This window comes from Homalodisca vitripennis, chromosome 1, assembly GCF_021130785.1.
Source record: "Homalodisca vitripennis isolate AUS2020 chromosome 1, UT_GWSS_2.1, whole genome shotgun sequence".
Taxonomy (NCBI): domain Eukaryota; kingdom Metazoa; phylum Arthropoda; class Insecta; order Hemiptera; family Cicadellidae; genus Homalodisca; species Homalodisca vitripennis.
In genome coordinates this window covers 47,362,275-47,378,266 of record NC_060207.1, presented here as the reverse complement: position 1 = coordinate 47,378,266, position 15,992 = coordinate 47,362,275, and the positions used below count along the sequence as shown (strand labels likewise).

The 15,992-nt window shown below is 33.1% G+C and overlaps 1 protein-coding gene across 1 annotated transcript in view; it reads right to left on the bottom strand.

Annotated features, from left to right (window-relative positions):
* LOC124360779 (NACHT domain- and WD repeat-containing protein 1) overlaps positions 1 to 15,992 on the bottom strand; it is a 95,884-nt gene continuing 79,892 nt past the window's right edge. The window contains exons 22-26 of the mRNA XM_046814669.1: positions 15,249 to 15,426; positions 8,807 to 8,969; positions 8,315 to 8,489; positions 6,073 to 6,207; positions 1 to 4,610 (exon numbers count right to left, since the gene is read on the bottom strand). Coding sequence (XP_046670625.1) covers positions 4,405 to 4,610; positions 6,073 to 6,207; positions 8,315 to 8,489; positions 8,807 to 8,969; positions 15,249 to 15,426 — 857 coding nt within the window. The 3' untranslated portion in view covers positions 1 to 4,404. The remainder of the gene's footprint in view (positions 4,611 to 6,072; positions 6,208 to 8,314; positions 8,490 to 8,806; positions 8,970 to 15,248; positions 15,427 to 15,992) is intronic.

Sequence of the window (15,992 nt, the reverse complement as noted above, 5' to 3'; positions counted from 1 at the left end):
TAGGTTTCAGTTATTATTATTTCTGAGCGCATGTTACATTGCATGAGATGAACTAATACTGATAATGATTCAGACGCTGTATTTGAGTCACTGTTTTATTTTACTGATGGAAAATCATACAGTATAATAAATAATAGTGAGTGATTTTACAAATTATCTTGCAGAAATCTTACTTAACTAATGTGCGTAGCACAATATAAAATTCATAAAATAAATCTACACAATTAAAAATAATAACAATGTGGCACAAACAACATTTCACTACACATTTTCATTCCAGATGAGAATGCGAGCGATTACATATCAATATATATATATGTATATATTATTTATATAATTAGTATGTATATTGTGGTCGTGGAATCTATACGTCAAGATACAACAACGATGGTCCGAAGTTCAATGTTTGATAGGTAAAGAGAGCCACACATACGGAAATGATAGGTTCCTAGTAATATTTGAAGGGGTTTTTACAGTTGAAAATTTAACACCTTGTTACCTTTGAGCTAAACAAGCAGGTTTAATTTCAAACTTGATCTACATATTTACTGACAACCAGATTAGTTTTGTTATTAGTCAGTTATCAATATAATATCTATATTGTTTGATAATTCATATTTTCTTTTAACTAAAAAGAATGAATTATAAACTTGTTTGGTCCTAAATAAACTAAGAACAAAAATGGAACATTCAAGATATTACTTTCAAAATTGAAGGGCTCGTGTTAGCTGAATGATATGTATAGTTGTGAATGTAGAATTTTAGATGCCAATTGATACAATGTGAAAGAAACAAGCTGTGGTGCAAATGTGAAGGCTGTTCGAAAGAGTAAGGAAGAGGCTAGAGCTGTGAAGTCAGGTTTGTTGGAATATGTCTACATTCAGCATGACTTTACCCATTGTGGCCACTGCTATGCTATGCTGTATGGGTACAATGTGAAAGAAACAAGCTGTGGTGCAAATGTGAGGGCTGTTCAAAAGAGTAAGGAAGAGGCTAGAGCTGTCAAGTCAGGTTTGTTGGAAAATGTCTACATTCAGCATGGCTTTACCCATTGTGGCCACTGCTATGCTATGCTGTATGGGTACAATGTGAAAGAAACAAGCTGTGGTGCAAATGTGAAGGCTGTTCAAAAGAGTAAGGAAGAGGCTAGAGCTGTCAAGTCAGGTTTGTTGGAAAATGTCTACATTCAGCATGGCTTTACCCATTGTGGCCACTGCTATGCTATGCTGTATGGGTACAATGTGAAAGAAACAAGCTGTGGTGCAAATGTGAAGGCTGTTCAAAAGAGAAAGGAAGAGGCTAGAGCTGTCGTCAGGTTTGTTGGAATATGTCTACATTCAGCATGGCTTTACCCATTGTGGCCACTGCTATGCTATGCTGTATGGGTTTAGTGGTGAAAATCCAATAGAAAATAACTGACAGTTTGTGAGGCATAAAGCGACAAAATATGTAGGGCTGGTTTTGGTACAGTGATTTGTTACTTTAAAAAATGATTGAATCAATGTATAAGACAAGCACCCCAATAGTCAAATTAAACTTTTGAGTGGTAAACTGACACAGAAGTCAATAAAATGATTCTTGATAATTTATACTTTATGATACAGTTCTATTGTTTAATTATTTGTCACATTGATGGAAAATTGACTCAGAACACGGTTCTTTAATTTACATAAAGCAGACACTCCATTGGATTTGTATGAGTTGTTAGAATCTCAGATGGAATATTTCTACAGAAATTAAATTAATAAGTTTGTGCAACAATATAATTTAGTAGCAACTGCCAAAACGTTTCTTTTAAATGTTCCGCTGAAATATTTTCCTTTTATTTTGATACTGTTTATTAAAATTTATGTTGCCTTGTGGACAGCCCTTGTACTTGGACTTAAATTACATACACACTACTTGATAAATTATGAATTTTGTATGATGATAAACCACTTAAAATAATTTTCTCACAGTTTTCACACATTTTATCTATCAATTAAACAAATAATCTTTAGATATGTAAGTGGTACAAACATTTCTGGAAAATCCAGGACGATAGACACTATGCAGTAATATAGGGTCAATATGAATAGAAATGATATACAATCTACATATGGACTTGTGCATTAAAAATGTAATAAAGTTAAATCTATAGATGACCACATCCTTGTTACAGTTACATCAACTTTAAAAGGACAGAAACATTTGATAGATGCCTAATGCTTCACAAATTGTGCTCATTCAAAACTTGGATATCAAAGATTTAAAGTTTACAAAATCAGTATCACGTTAATCCATCTTCGATCTTCACTTAGGAAGATATTATTATTAAATATTGAAAATTTCAAAATTTTAAAGTACAGAATTTAGAATGTGGTCTTCAATTAGTATTTATATTTTGTAGGATAATTTTTGGTAAAAAATCCTAATGAAAACAAAAACTTGTCTTTATGATAAAAACAATTTTATAATATCTACAGAACTCTGTAGTATTTATTTAAATTTTTGTATTTAAATTTAGTTTACAATTTCATAATAACATTTACAGATATTTTTATATTAAATAGTACTTTCAAACAAGAATTGCAATTGTTTAAGATTTGTTTTCCTAATTCTTACTTTCTGACTTAACCTAGAAAAATGTAAGAAAGGCACCACCTATGCTGGAATAAAATTTTTAAACTATATTCCCAAAACAGTAAGGGAAATAAATGACTTTAAAAAAATTCATACTATTATTAAAAGATTTTCTTTTGCAGCATGCTTTTTATTTACTAGAAGAATTATATTTTTGTTATGACAGTATAACTCATGAAAATACAACAATAGTATTTTAAGGTTTTTTTACAGTTATTTCTATTAGATATGAGGTTTTACAGTATGTAGTAACAGTTATAATAGTACTAGTTTTAATGTACTTGACACTATATATTGTACATTGATACTTACTAAATAAAGACTTTTAGATTTGATTTCATTTGACTTTAGCTGATTTGAAAGAAAGTAGTAACTTGTTTTTAAATGATTTATTTAGTTTTTAATAGTATCAAGAAAGCACACTTTTTCAAAACGATAAATTTTAATTGGTTTTAAGTTGATTAATAGTTAAATTTTATAAAATAAGAAATATTGGTAAATAAAGCAGTATTAACATAATTTAAATAAATGTAAAATTATCTGACTTCATATTTATGTAAATCATAGATATTTAATAATAGCTTACATTGTTCATTCAAGGAAAACAAACTTTTTACATTATTTTTTAGGAAATTTAAAACTAAGATTATAAAATTCATAGCTCAGTTTTAATTAACCCTAGTTCTGTGCAATGATAAATGTTCAAAACCGTCATCCCATTTTCTACAACTTTTTTTACTCGCCACCCGAAAATGAATTTGCTCTAATAGTACATTCTTTATTTCTAGTATTAAAATTTAAAAAATAGTTCACACAACTTAGATGAGGTTGTTTTTATTTTTAAATTTTACATAAAATATTTTTTCTAGCATTATTTTAGTATCATAAATGATAAAAGAAATAACAAATTTAAAAAAGTTGCCCAGTTTCATAACAAATATTTAGATATATATAATTTTGTAAGTATGTGGAAGAAATTTTTCCTATGAATTATTCGTATTGGTAAAATTTGAACGTGAAAAAAATCTGTCTTAGTTTTATTTTATTAACTATTAACATAATATTGCATCCAGGCAAATGAAACCTCAGTTTGTTATGTTATGAAACCTACATTTTTAGTACTGAAATAAACGGATCATCTATCAAAAATTTAATATTATTATGATAAAACGTCATCAACATGTCACTTGTCGATACAACAGATCCTGATATCCTAACCATAAACATTCACGTGTCGATGTGACAGATCTAGGGTTACAGAATCTACTGTTTACGAGATCCTACTTCTCCTTGTATGTTATAAAGTAATAAACACCCCAGAGCTGTGCAAGAAAATCAATTTGTAATCGAACCAGATTTACATTATTCATAAAGTATAAAGAGTTTGCTTTGTCCACAGAATTCACAATAATTATACAACTGTTACAGGGCAATGAATACTGATTGTACACATTTAAAGTAGAGTTATTGCTTCAACAATAGAAGATGCATGCCCTGTGTTGTAGATGGTGGTTATCACATTGTGGATTCATTTAAAGACAACATTTTTATTAATTAGTTTTCCATCTGCTAACTTGCTTGTGCTTCTTGTCTGAGGTTAATTTGTAAACAGGTTATTTTGTCACAAAATTCTGCACTAGGAATATTTGGCTCACGAGTCGAGGAACAAGGTGTCAAATGTGAGATGACAGCTAACAGCGAAAGGAAATGAACATAAAACACACAAGTAGGAAACGCTGACCCGGACGCCAGACCAGCTGGAATCCGTAACAACTAAGCCTGTCACCTCTCCTCGAGGTTGAACGTGAGTCCTGTGTTCTCTCTGAGTCCGTACACAGGTGGAGCGTCAGCCACGGACTCTCCCGTGGTCAGGCGCAGCGTGATGAGTGTGCGGGAGCCTTCCATCGCCAACACAACATGTTTACCGCCTGCGGTCACTTCACATGCTGTGATGGGTCTTTTTGGTGTGAAGACAGCACTCAGCTCACCTGGGCACAGATACAAGGTTCACAAATAATACATACAAATACATTACGTAATTTAAAGTAAGAAACAAACTGGGTTTGAAATAACAACACATAACCGCAATAAAATTACCAGTGGCTATGAACAATTCTTTATAACATTCGGCATCCTCTAAGTAGAATATTGTGACACCAGTAACTCTTTGAGGAATAGGTATATGCATGTTTACAAAAAAAATTGTGGTTAAATCAATTTTAAATGTTAACCATGTAAAATAAGTACTCAGCATCAGTAGGTACAATAAGTCTTAGTACTCAGTATCAATATAGGCTACAAAAAGTTTTAATCAAATTAATAATAATATAATATCATTAATATTTATAATCTTTTTTAAATTTGTACTATGTAATTTTGGTCTTAAAGAGCTCATTATTAGAAACAGAGCTGATGGGTATAGTAAATGTAGTGATAAACATATTTCATACTTCAAAATTGCATTAAAAGTTAATATTACTTCTTAAAGCTAGTTATTTTTTATGTAAGATACATTATTTTGGATATAGTTGGTGAAATAGGGTTACCAGTTGAAATGTAATTCGTAAACTGAGTTGAGCTGGTGAAACAGATGTATTTTCAATACTAACATGATGCTGGCAATGCAGAATTACAAGTGAACTCTGATGTATTCCCAATCTATCATTGGTACTGGCAAGGTATAATGGTACTGACTACGCCAGTGCATTCCCATTACAGTCTTGAGGTGGGTGAAATAGGATTTAGGAAGTAAGTATAGGGTTGGTGACAAAGCCAGTCCATTCCCATTACAGTTTTAAGTTCGGTAAGGCAAGGTTTTTGTCAAAGCTGTCTATTTCCTATATTGTCTTGAGACCGATGGAAGAGGGTTGTTTGATTAAGATACTGAGACTAATAGAAGAGTTATTTGAGTTTTTGATAAACTTAAGATTGGCATGTTTGCAGAACCACTAACTTGTTATATGAGTTGGTAGTGAATTGTACTCTAAATAAATGATAAATTGTTAAGTGAGGGAAGTTTAACATGGAAGGCAGTGTTAGTGATCTGTAAACAGTGCATATGGTAACTTATGATCCCAGGATATGAAAGTGATGAACAGTTTTATATACTGACAAGATTTGCTAGTAGGTTTGGATGGTTTACCCTTGAAAGCATTTAGTTTTATCAATTAAAATGGTATTAACATAAAGAAAACTTTAAAATCACTGAGTATTTGACTCTCAGTGATGCATTTTAGTCTGCATAACTGAGTTGTTGGTAACTATTACTACATTTCACAGGATGGACTTCCTTTCTTAAGCTTTTATACACGTTATAGTCTCTTGCGAGTGTGACATATAAGAATTATAAGAACACCGAAGAAAAGACAGTACAGTCATATTATCTCTATAATATAAGAGTTGAAAACTAATAAAATTTATTTGTTGAATCAAATAGATACTGCTTATTACCTGTGACTAAATTCCAGAGCCTGAGGGATCTGTCTCGACACTCAGAGTCCAGTGAGAGGAAACAACCACCATATGGATCTAGCCGCAGACAAGTGACAGGTGCGCTATGTCCACTCAGGCTCCATCTGCAATTTCCTGTAACAGCAGTAGGTAACAGACTGTACAAATCAACCAGCATTAGGTATAATACTTCAGTCCAATGAGGTAAGACAATGTCAAAATCTTTGATAAGTATTTTTTTATTATGGAACTGATATACTATTTATCATGTTCTATTCAGAACAATTACTTTATTGATTAGTGCAGCTCTATAGGGTGTCCTTTTTCCAATGTATCTGCTACTTCATTCTTGTATTTCTTTAATTCAATTCAGAGTTACTATTACACTTAAATAAAATAACAGTGTGTACAGCATTTCAGCTATAAGAAGGACAGTGTATACAGTTGCAAAAGAAAAAGTTATATTGTTATTGGAACTTTTAATAATAGTAATAACATGTTCCTTGTCCCTTTATTTATGCTACAACTATCTTTAGACTAAATATCCAGTGGCATTATTTCATTGACAGTACCTCTGTCTGGAAGATATATAATACCACGTTCGGTGGGCTGTGAACCCTAAAGGATTATAGTCACAAACCTACTATGGTACCTAGCCTGCATTAACCCTCTAAGTGCTACTATCGCACTGTGTGATATATTCGTTTTTGTTAAATTTCAGCATAACGGTTATTTAATTATTCCGTGATTTTCATAGTACAACGTAGGAGAGATTTCTCTACGCACTGGCTCTACTTTGTAAGCCTTTGAGTAGAATGAAAAATATCAATCAGCTGTTGCCGCGCTTGCCACGCAGTACTTTGTTGTAGTTTTCGTCTAGGTTAGTTACCGTTTGGCCGCAACGTATTGTTTTGATTTGTGTTATTCACTGTGCAATAGATTCTTGCTTCTTGTGTGTGTATTTTCTATTTTATTAGGAGTTGCTACAGTGCTTTAGAGCACTTCAAGAGGCCCGTAGAGGGAGGCAGAAGAAAGAGGGTAGCGCAGCAATCAGAAACTAACTCTGACTAAGTTTCTTTAGTCAAATGTATATATACATATGTATATAAACAAAAGGACCATAATAGGATTTTTTTACTATTAATAATTATAAATGAAACAGACATTTAGCTTTTGTGAGGTTATATGTACATCCAAACCAATATTGTTTGAGAAGTGTTTACTTTGAATGTGTCCATTGTGGAAATTTTGGTATGCAGAACATTTTTTTAGTTTTTATATTTTGTGTGTGTAGTTTTTGTTCAAAAGGCTTTGAAGTGACATTTTTATTGTTCAAAATTAAATTTGAAACAATTTGTATATTTTGAAATATTTATAACCATGTTTTAAAACGCATTTACAACCTCATCATCTAAAAAAACAAAGAGAAATTTTTTTTAAATATTTATCAAGACTTTTTAGAGCAAAGTGGTAATTGTTTAAAATCATCTTTATTTCCGTAAGCATGTTTTTCTGAAAAGAATGATATATAACACATGATCTTTGAATGTATATTTGTATCTAAAAAATGGCTTTTAAGAAACCATGTATTTTGCTTCAAAACAGCCCAGCACTATAAAGTGATTTAATTACCACTTGGAGGGTTAAATCATCAACTGGCGTGCATAAACTAGTTTTAAACAATTTTTAATCTGTTGAAAGAATTTAATGAAATATGGTATCTCCTTGACAAAATAAAGAAAAACATGGCATAAATGTGACATGTTTAAGTAGTGGAATTGTGTTTTTATTACTGTCCTTTCATTTAAATTACTATTTCATAAGTACTTTATATTACGACTCATTTCCTTTAATTTGGTATGAGGAATACACATATAATAAAATCAATTGAATAAAATAATAATTAACTCCATAAGTGTTATGAGTTGCGATCGTGACATTTAGAGTGCTGCCAAACCGATTAATGAGAGAGTGATGCTGGAGTGAAATTGTAAGGGAGCTATTGGTACACACAAGACACCAAGTCAAGATGACTGTGTGGTCTAAGGCGCTACTTCAGATTTTTGCGGTCTGGTGTAAACTACACTTACAAGGATAACTAGTCTGTGGTAAAGCTGGCAGAAGGGTTCCCCTTAAACAGTTGATGGTTCAGGTGCAGTTTGACTACTTGGGTTGTGAGTGCACTTGTAAGAGAGTGAATATGCGTATATGATGCATAGTATATACAGCTGATGTAACCTACCTGTTATAAGGTCCCAGACTAGCACTCGGCCATCCTCTAGACCACTCAGTACACAACCGTCTTTAGAAGAGATGTCCAGCGATACAGTATTCACTGAAGGCTTCCACTTCTTAAACAGTGTTCCTGATTGGAGATCGTACACCACGATGAAATTGGGGCTGGGCTCATCCACCTCCTGTGATAAATAAGTAATTTAAAAGATCATTGTTGATATTTACTCTAATGACAGTAATAACACATGATATATTATTATGTGTACATTTATACATAAATAACTAAGTGGAATTCAGTAACAAAACAATCTTACAAACAGAAAGTCAGGCTCAGTGATATCCTGACTTTAAAATATTTAAATGATTTTTGAACAGATTCTATTGTTCTGTTCAAATGGTGGCAGAAAAGTTAAAATATAAATGAGCAAGTATTTTTCACTAAAGAAAAACGATGGTGCTCTATTAAATATTTAGAAATCAGTAGATAATTTATACTTGCCTTTGCAACACAGCACACATAGTGGCCCTCGTAGGTGATGGCTGCTAGAGTGGTGATGAAATCATGATGGGGAATACGCAAATCGTAAAGAAGTTTTCTTGAAGCAAGATTCCATACCAGGAGTGGAAAAGGTTTTTGAGTTTCATCTCCACAAACAAGTACCCTATGAAGAAAATTGGTTACACTTAACGTAGCCATGGTGGGAAGGGTTAATTCAATGTGAATGTCAAGTTTCGCTCCAGTTCATAAGACACCGTAAGATTCCAGACACTGCCCTAAGAGGGAGGTGAACTGGAGCTAAACTCAACATTCAGAAAGATTATTGCTATTATTGATAAGTACATTTTAGTAAAGGCATCTCGCTGCATGACAGCGTTAATGTCAGATAATTAACAATGTATGTGACTGATGTGCAATCTAGGTCACGTGTGCTGAGATCTTTGAAATTTTACTGTACTATTTTTAAGCTTTTGTTCATACGGTTACATTACACTTTTACAGTTTGAAAAAAGATCCAACTTTTGTGTTAGAATTTCAGATTAAGAAGTCATGTTCTCAATTAGAAATGCATTGTTTGGCTCATAAGGTTTTTTTTCTTGCCTTTTGTTAAAACTTCTGTCATGCTTAGATTTGGATTGGCAGCGCTCGAGGCAGTCGGTCGCTACTCGTTGTTATTCCGCAACATAACCTAAAGTCGTTATCTAAGCTTAACATACTGATCTATTTTGTTATTCAACAACTAGGTGAAGGTTATTAAACATTCTTGGAAAATGGTGCGGTGCGGTTATTGTGATGAGATTTTGCAACCGGAATGTGATCATGTTGAGTGTCATGGCTGTGGTAACCATTATTGTTTTGGATGTAGTGTTAAGGAAACAACCTTCAGAACAATGAGTGAAGAAAAGAAATTAGCCTGGAGATGTATGCACAAGTGTAAGGGAAGGTCTACATCCGTGAGTAGTAAATCAAATATTCAGACTCCTGTAAAAATAGGCCTAACCTCAAACTGTGACAATGAGCTTAAGATTATGATAGCTAGCCTTACCAGTAAGGTCGAGGGTTTTGAAAGCATACTCAAAGAAGTATCAGTACAGCCAAAATTTTATATCAGGTATGTATGATGAGATGCTTAATGAAATAAAAGAGCTGAAAAAGCAAAACCAAAGTTTTAAGCATGAGGTAGTGGGTCTGAAGAGGAAGGTAGAGGACAGGGATGGTGAAATAGAAGAATTGAGAATGAAGGTAAATGACATGGATCAATACAACAGACGCTTTAACTTGGAAATAAATGGAGTTCAAGACGCCGGTAAGGAAGACACAATAAAGATATTGGAGAGGGTTTGTGGGGGAATCAATGTTACTTTTGATAGTCAACATATCCAGGCTGCCCACCCACTAAAACAGCACAACGCTGAGCACCCACCCACACTGATTGTTCAGTTTACAAGGAAGGATGTTCGGGACCAGTGGATAACCCAGGGAAGAAAAGCCTACAAAAATGCTGCAGCGGGCAAGCCTAAAGTCTATTTTAATGAAAATCTGACAGTGGACAACAGAAAACTGCATAGAGAAACCAGACTTAAGGCCAAAGACAGAGACTATAAATTTGTGTGGGTGAAAAACGGAAAAATCTTTGCGAAAAAAAGTGAAAATGCTTCAATTATACATATTAAAACAAAAAGCGACCTAGACAAACTTGTATAAGTTAGAACTATTTATACGTTTGAATCATTATGTTATTATATCTTTATTCTTTTACCTTTAATGTTTGAAATTAGCTCAGGTGGTACTTATGTGGATGGCTTGATTGTTAGTTGTTACTCAGTGTTATGTCTAGGTTGGTGTATATGTCCTAGTATTATTGTAACTAATACAGGAAGTTTTGCCTTTTCTAAATTAGGTGGCTTACAACGGTACGATGCTGTAAATTATAGTCTGATGGTTATTTGCAGATTGATCTCCTTTATTACTGAAATTCAAGTACGAATCAAATTAGGACGAATATTAGTAATGTATTCATGCTATTGATGTAGGAATTTGTCCAAATAATAGCCTAACAAGAAAATGTATATTTGTTTTTAGTGTAATGTATGATAAAGGTTTATCGTTAAAATATTGTATACCTAATGTGCTGTAATTATGTGTGTAATAGGAAAGATTGCCAGGGTTCAAGTGAGTACGTATATATGTGTTTCACTTACAGGCACCAGAGACAGGTCGGAGACACGATCACGTCGAAGGTCGGTAGATAACTAAATTACATGACAGACAGACTCCACATACTTACCGACGAAGAACTCTCCGATGTAAACATAGATAAATGCCGTTATTACCCTGATATTGATTCTTTCTTATCAACTAACGAAGCGCTCATTGACTCCCCACTAATATTACACATAAATCTGCGGTCTATTCGGAAGCATTTTGACGACCTAAGGGTTTTCTTAGGTGGGTGTAACTTTGATGTGTTATTAATATCAGAAATAGATATAGATTCATCGCTAACTGATATCTTCCAAATACCAGATTATAACTGTTGGTTTAGATGCAGAGAGTCAAGAAGGGGAGGGGGCCTGGCGGTGTATATTCATAAAAAATTGTCTGTTTCTCCGATTTTGTCTGATGTCAGAATAACTGAATGTGAGTTCATGGCGTTTAATGTAAACATTTTTAAAAACCAATGCATACAGATTTTACACATTTACAGACCACCAATCACCAATGAGAGGTCGTTTTTGGATGAGCTAGATATGTTGCTGAGTCAATGTAATAGGAAGGAGAGACTTGTATTAGTCGGTGACATTAATCTTAATTTAAATCATGCTGCATCATCTCGTATAGTTCGAATATGAATCGATTTTAACCTCTTATGGGCTCGTGAATTGCATCGATATTAATACAAGAGAAGAAATTCGAAATAACGTTTTAGTTTCATCGTGCATCGACCATATTTGTATTAGATCCGATCCTTGGAGGATATTTCCAGCAGTTATTACCTATAAACCAGCTGACCACTATCTTATAGCATGCGCTATGATTAACGACCAAGGTTCTGGAGGTCATGATGTTTCGAAGCAAACTATTCTAAGTAATATTTCTGTTCATAGGCTTTTGACTCAGGTGACCTAGCCAACTGTACATACAGATAATAATCCAAATTCATATTACGAAAAGGTGTTAAATATTTTTTTAAATGTCTATGAAAGGAGTAAAAAAATAGTAATAACAACAAAGTCTACAGAAACATCTCGCTTCAGAGTTAAAAAACCTTGGATGACTGACTTCCTTTTTAAGAAAATAAAGGAACGAGATAGGATGTTTAAAATAAATTATTTGGCTTAGGTATGTAAAAGTTTTGAGTAGGTCTAAAAGAGCCAGTTGAATGTGTTAGCTTTGCTGGGCAAACATGATTGAGATCCTTAACACTTTTTTCAAAAAAATCCGCAAATTCGTTTTGTATGGTATTCGGGGTGACAACGTTCAAAAAAGCTCGTGATATGTTATCGTCTAGGTTTTCACGGGTTTTATTTCCAAGCATAGCATTTATACAATTCCATTGCTTTTTCATATCATTTCGGACGTTATAAAATGGAAGCATTCTCCAAGCAATTTAAAATATCGTTGTGACTATGTAAAATTTCGAAATAAAATAAACAGATTGATTTTTACAACAAAAAGAGATTACGTTTATAGCGAATTTTATAACGTCCGAAATGATATGAAAAAGCAATGGAATTGTATAAATGCTATGCTTGGAAATAAAACCCGTGAAAACCTAGACGATAACATATCACGAGCTTTTTTGAACGTTGTCACCCCGAATACCATACAAAACAAATTTGCGGATTTTTTTGAAAAAAGTGTTAAGGATCTCAATCATGTTTGCCCAGCAAAGCTAACACATTCAACTGGCTCTTTTAGACTTACTCAAAACTTTTACATACCTAAGCCAAATAATTTATTTATTCGTAAAATTATCCAGTCACTAAGCAATAAAAAATCCCCAGGAATTGACGGAATAAGAGTAAAGGACATTCAAATGGTGCAGGAAAAGATTTGTGATGTAATATGCAGCCTTATAAGATTGTCACTTAAATCAGGAATCTTCCCAGACAATCTTAAAGTTGCTATTATAAGACCAATTTTTAAGTCAGGATCCAGAAACTTAACCTCAAAATACCGGCCTGTAGCTATTTTATCGGTCATGGATAAAATATTCGAGAAATATGTTGCACACTATCTAAATAAATATTTGGAAGAAAATAAAATAATTTGTGAAAACCAGCATGGTTTCAGAAAAAATAAAGGGACAGAGACTTTGTTGCTTGATTTTACAAATTTTATAAATTATCATTTAAATTCCAGAAAGCAGGTTTTAGCCATTTTTGTCGATTACTCAAAAGCATTCGATACACTTGACCATGCCATACTTCTGGATGAATTAAAACATATCGGAATTGAATCCTACATCTTAAAGTGGTTCGCAAGTTACCTGGAAAATAGACCATTTTCTGTTAAAATTTCCAATGAATATAGTTCATACAGAGTAGCTAACCAAGGAGTCCCACAAGGTAGTGTTCTGGCCCCAATTCTGTTTAATATATATGTTAATAGTCTTTCAAAACAAAATTTTCATGGACATTTGTTTATGTACGCTGATGACACAGCACTCGTGGTGGCTCACAAGGACTTCTATCTGGCAGAATCCCTCATTTCTTCTGATTATAATGTAATGCTTAGATGGGCTCACGACAGAAAACTAATTATAAATTCTAAAAAAAACCCTCGTAATAAATTTTCATTCCTCTCATAATATTCCTGATCGACCTCCAATAGTTAAAAGCCATGACTGTGTTTGCTTATATAACCATAATGAAAACAGTTGTTTGTGTCAAAGTTTAAAAGTGGCTACGGAAACAAATTATTTGGGCATCACTATAGACCACAAATTGCATATAAACAAATTGATAAAAAGATTAAAAGCTGTATCTGCGAAAATCTACTGCTTAAGAAGTACCCTTCCCGGTTCAGCAATCAAGCTAATTTATAAGTCGATGTTTGAATCCTTGATGCGGTATGGGGTAGAGGTATGGGGTACAGCCTCTAAGTCCATCATAAACCGGGTGGATATCTTGCAAAGAAGAACACTATATCAAATGGTGGGCGTGCCACAATTGCAGCGCAATTTCCAAATTCCTGATAGCCTTTTACTATACAGATACAATACCTTAAATGCCAAACAACTTTTAAAATTAAAAATCATTCAAAAATACTACTTATCTGATTCGTTTAAAACAGAAAACACAAAAACGTGCTATGCATTTAGGAAATTAGATAAATATAAACTGCCGAGATTTTGTAATACATACGGGAAAAATTCGCTGAGTTACATTATTCCAAAAATATTTAATCAAATACCTATAGAACTGCTAACATTTAAAAATTTTTACGTTGCTAAACCTTACATACTTGATTGGCTACTTGAAATGGAAAGTGATGAGTAGACTGGTGAACGTTTAGGCTTAGGAAAATAGATTATATTGTATAACATTTCATATAATTGTACCTGTGAATGGTGTTCTATCTTATACATTGAAATTGGATTTATATTCTTACAGAATAAAGTGTGTGTGTGTGTGTGTGTGCGCGCGTGCGTGCGTGCGTGTGTATGTGCATATGTGTGCGTGCGTGTGTGTGTTTGTTGCAGGTGATACATTATATTGAACTATTGTTGACATATTGTAATACATTTCAATGGAATTAGTAGTAGATGGTCGTGAATATAGAATATGTCGATCATGTATATTATACAATGGTTTAATCCAGGCACTATGTTTATGCTATTACTTTATCTGTAGTCTAGTTGTGCATTCCATTGGTAATGGCTGAAAGCACCGACGCCAAAAGCGCGTTTCAATCGGTTTTCTTTTTGTGATTAGAACACATTTATATTAGGATGTTGTGTATAGTAAAGATGGGAACCCAACGATAAATTATCTGTAACTTGTTGGGACCCAAGATTGTAAATGTTTATTATAAATAAATTTCTTGATTTCTTTCTTCTTGATTCTTGATTTAAACATTTTTGTAATGGATATTTTTGAAACTAAACAATTTATTCCACTAAACTCAAAAAATGTTTTAATGAAACTCAACACACTATGAACAGCATGACTGAATCAGACTGGGTGGTGGTGGTGGATAACACACAAGCTTTCCAGTTGAGACACTCCTAATAATTAGCTGTTTATTAGCATAATTTATTGTGTGTTTTTTTACAAATACACTTTAGAAACGCAACAAAATCCTATCACAGGTTTGTGAGTATTCCTGATCTAGATGGCTTGTTGTCATTTTATAAATCATCTTGTTATTTATTCCACTAAGAATATGTTTAGTCAGCTTAGATGCCATGTGATGATTTACAAACATAAAGACAAACCTGCCATCACCAGAAACCAATAGAGAATTCAGAAACCGATCCTCCCCAGCCTTGAATGTTGTAACTAGGTCTCCAGAGTCCAAGTTCATCAAGTTCACATACATCCTGTTTCTGGAGAGAGCCACAAGGTGGTTGGCATCATGCAGTCCAAAGTAGGGCATCTTTTGGTTCATCACACCTACAATATAGGAAAAAACAGTTAATTATTCATACATCAAAATTTGACACACTTAACACATAAAACCCTTTAAAGCCATTGATACACTCATCTTCAGCTTTTGTGTTGAAAGCTGACTAAAGATCTTACAAAGCTACAGTAAGAGTTAAAAAGCCTGCTCTAACTTAAAACCTGGGGACATATGACTTATAAGTAACTTCTGAACCATCAGTGGCGGCAGTATAAGTGATAGGTTTGTTTGAAATTAAATTATGGTGAGCAATAAATAAATAATTTCCAGCAGTAAGTTCAGTCAAGTAGTAATCTATATATTATTACTGAATTAAAATCATTGATAAACCAGATGCTTGCAAGTTACATGAACCTAATGGGTTTAATAAGAATCATCATAGATGTACGAACTATTATTTCAGAACTCAGCATTTTTTCACCAAAAATATTGTTATATTATCAAAGCTCCTCTAAAGCTGTTAACAGTGATAAATTAAAAATTGTTGAAAAAAACAGACATATTTTCGTATCAAGACTTTTTGAAGATATGGAGTGTGAGGATCTAAGGCAATACT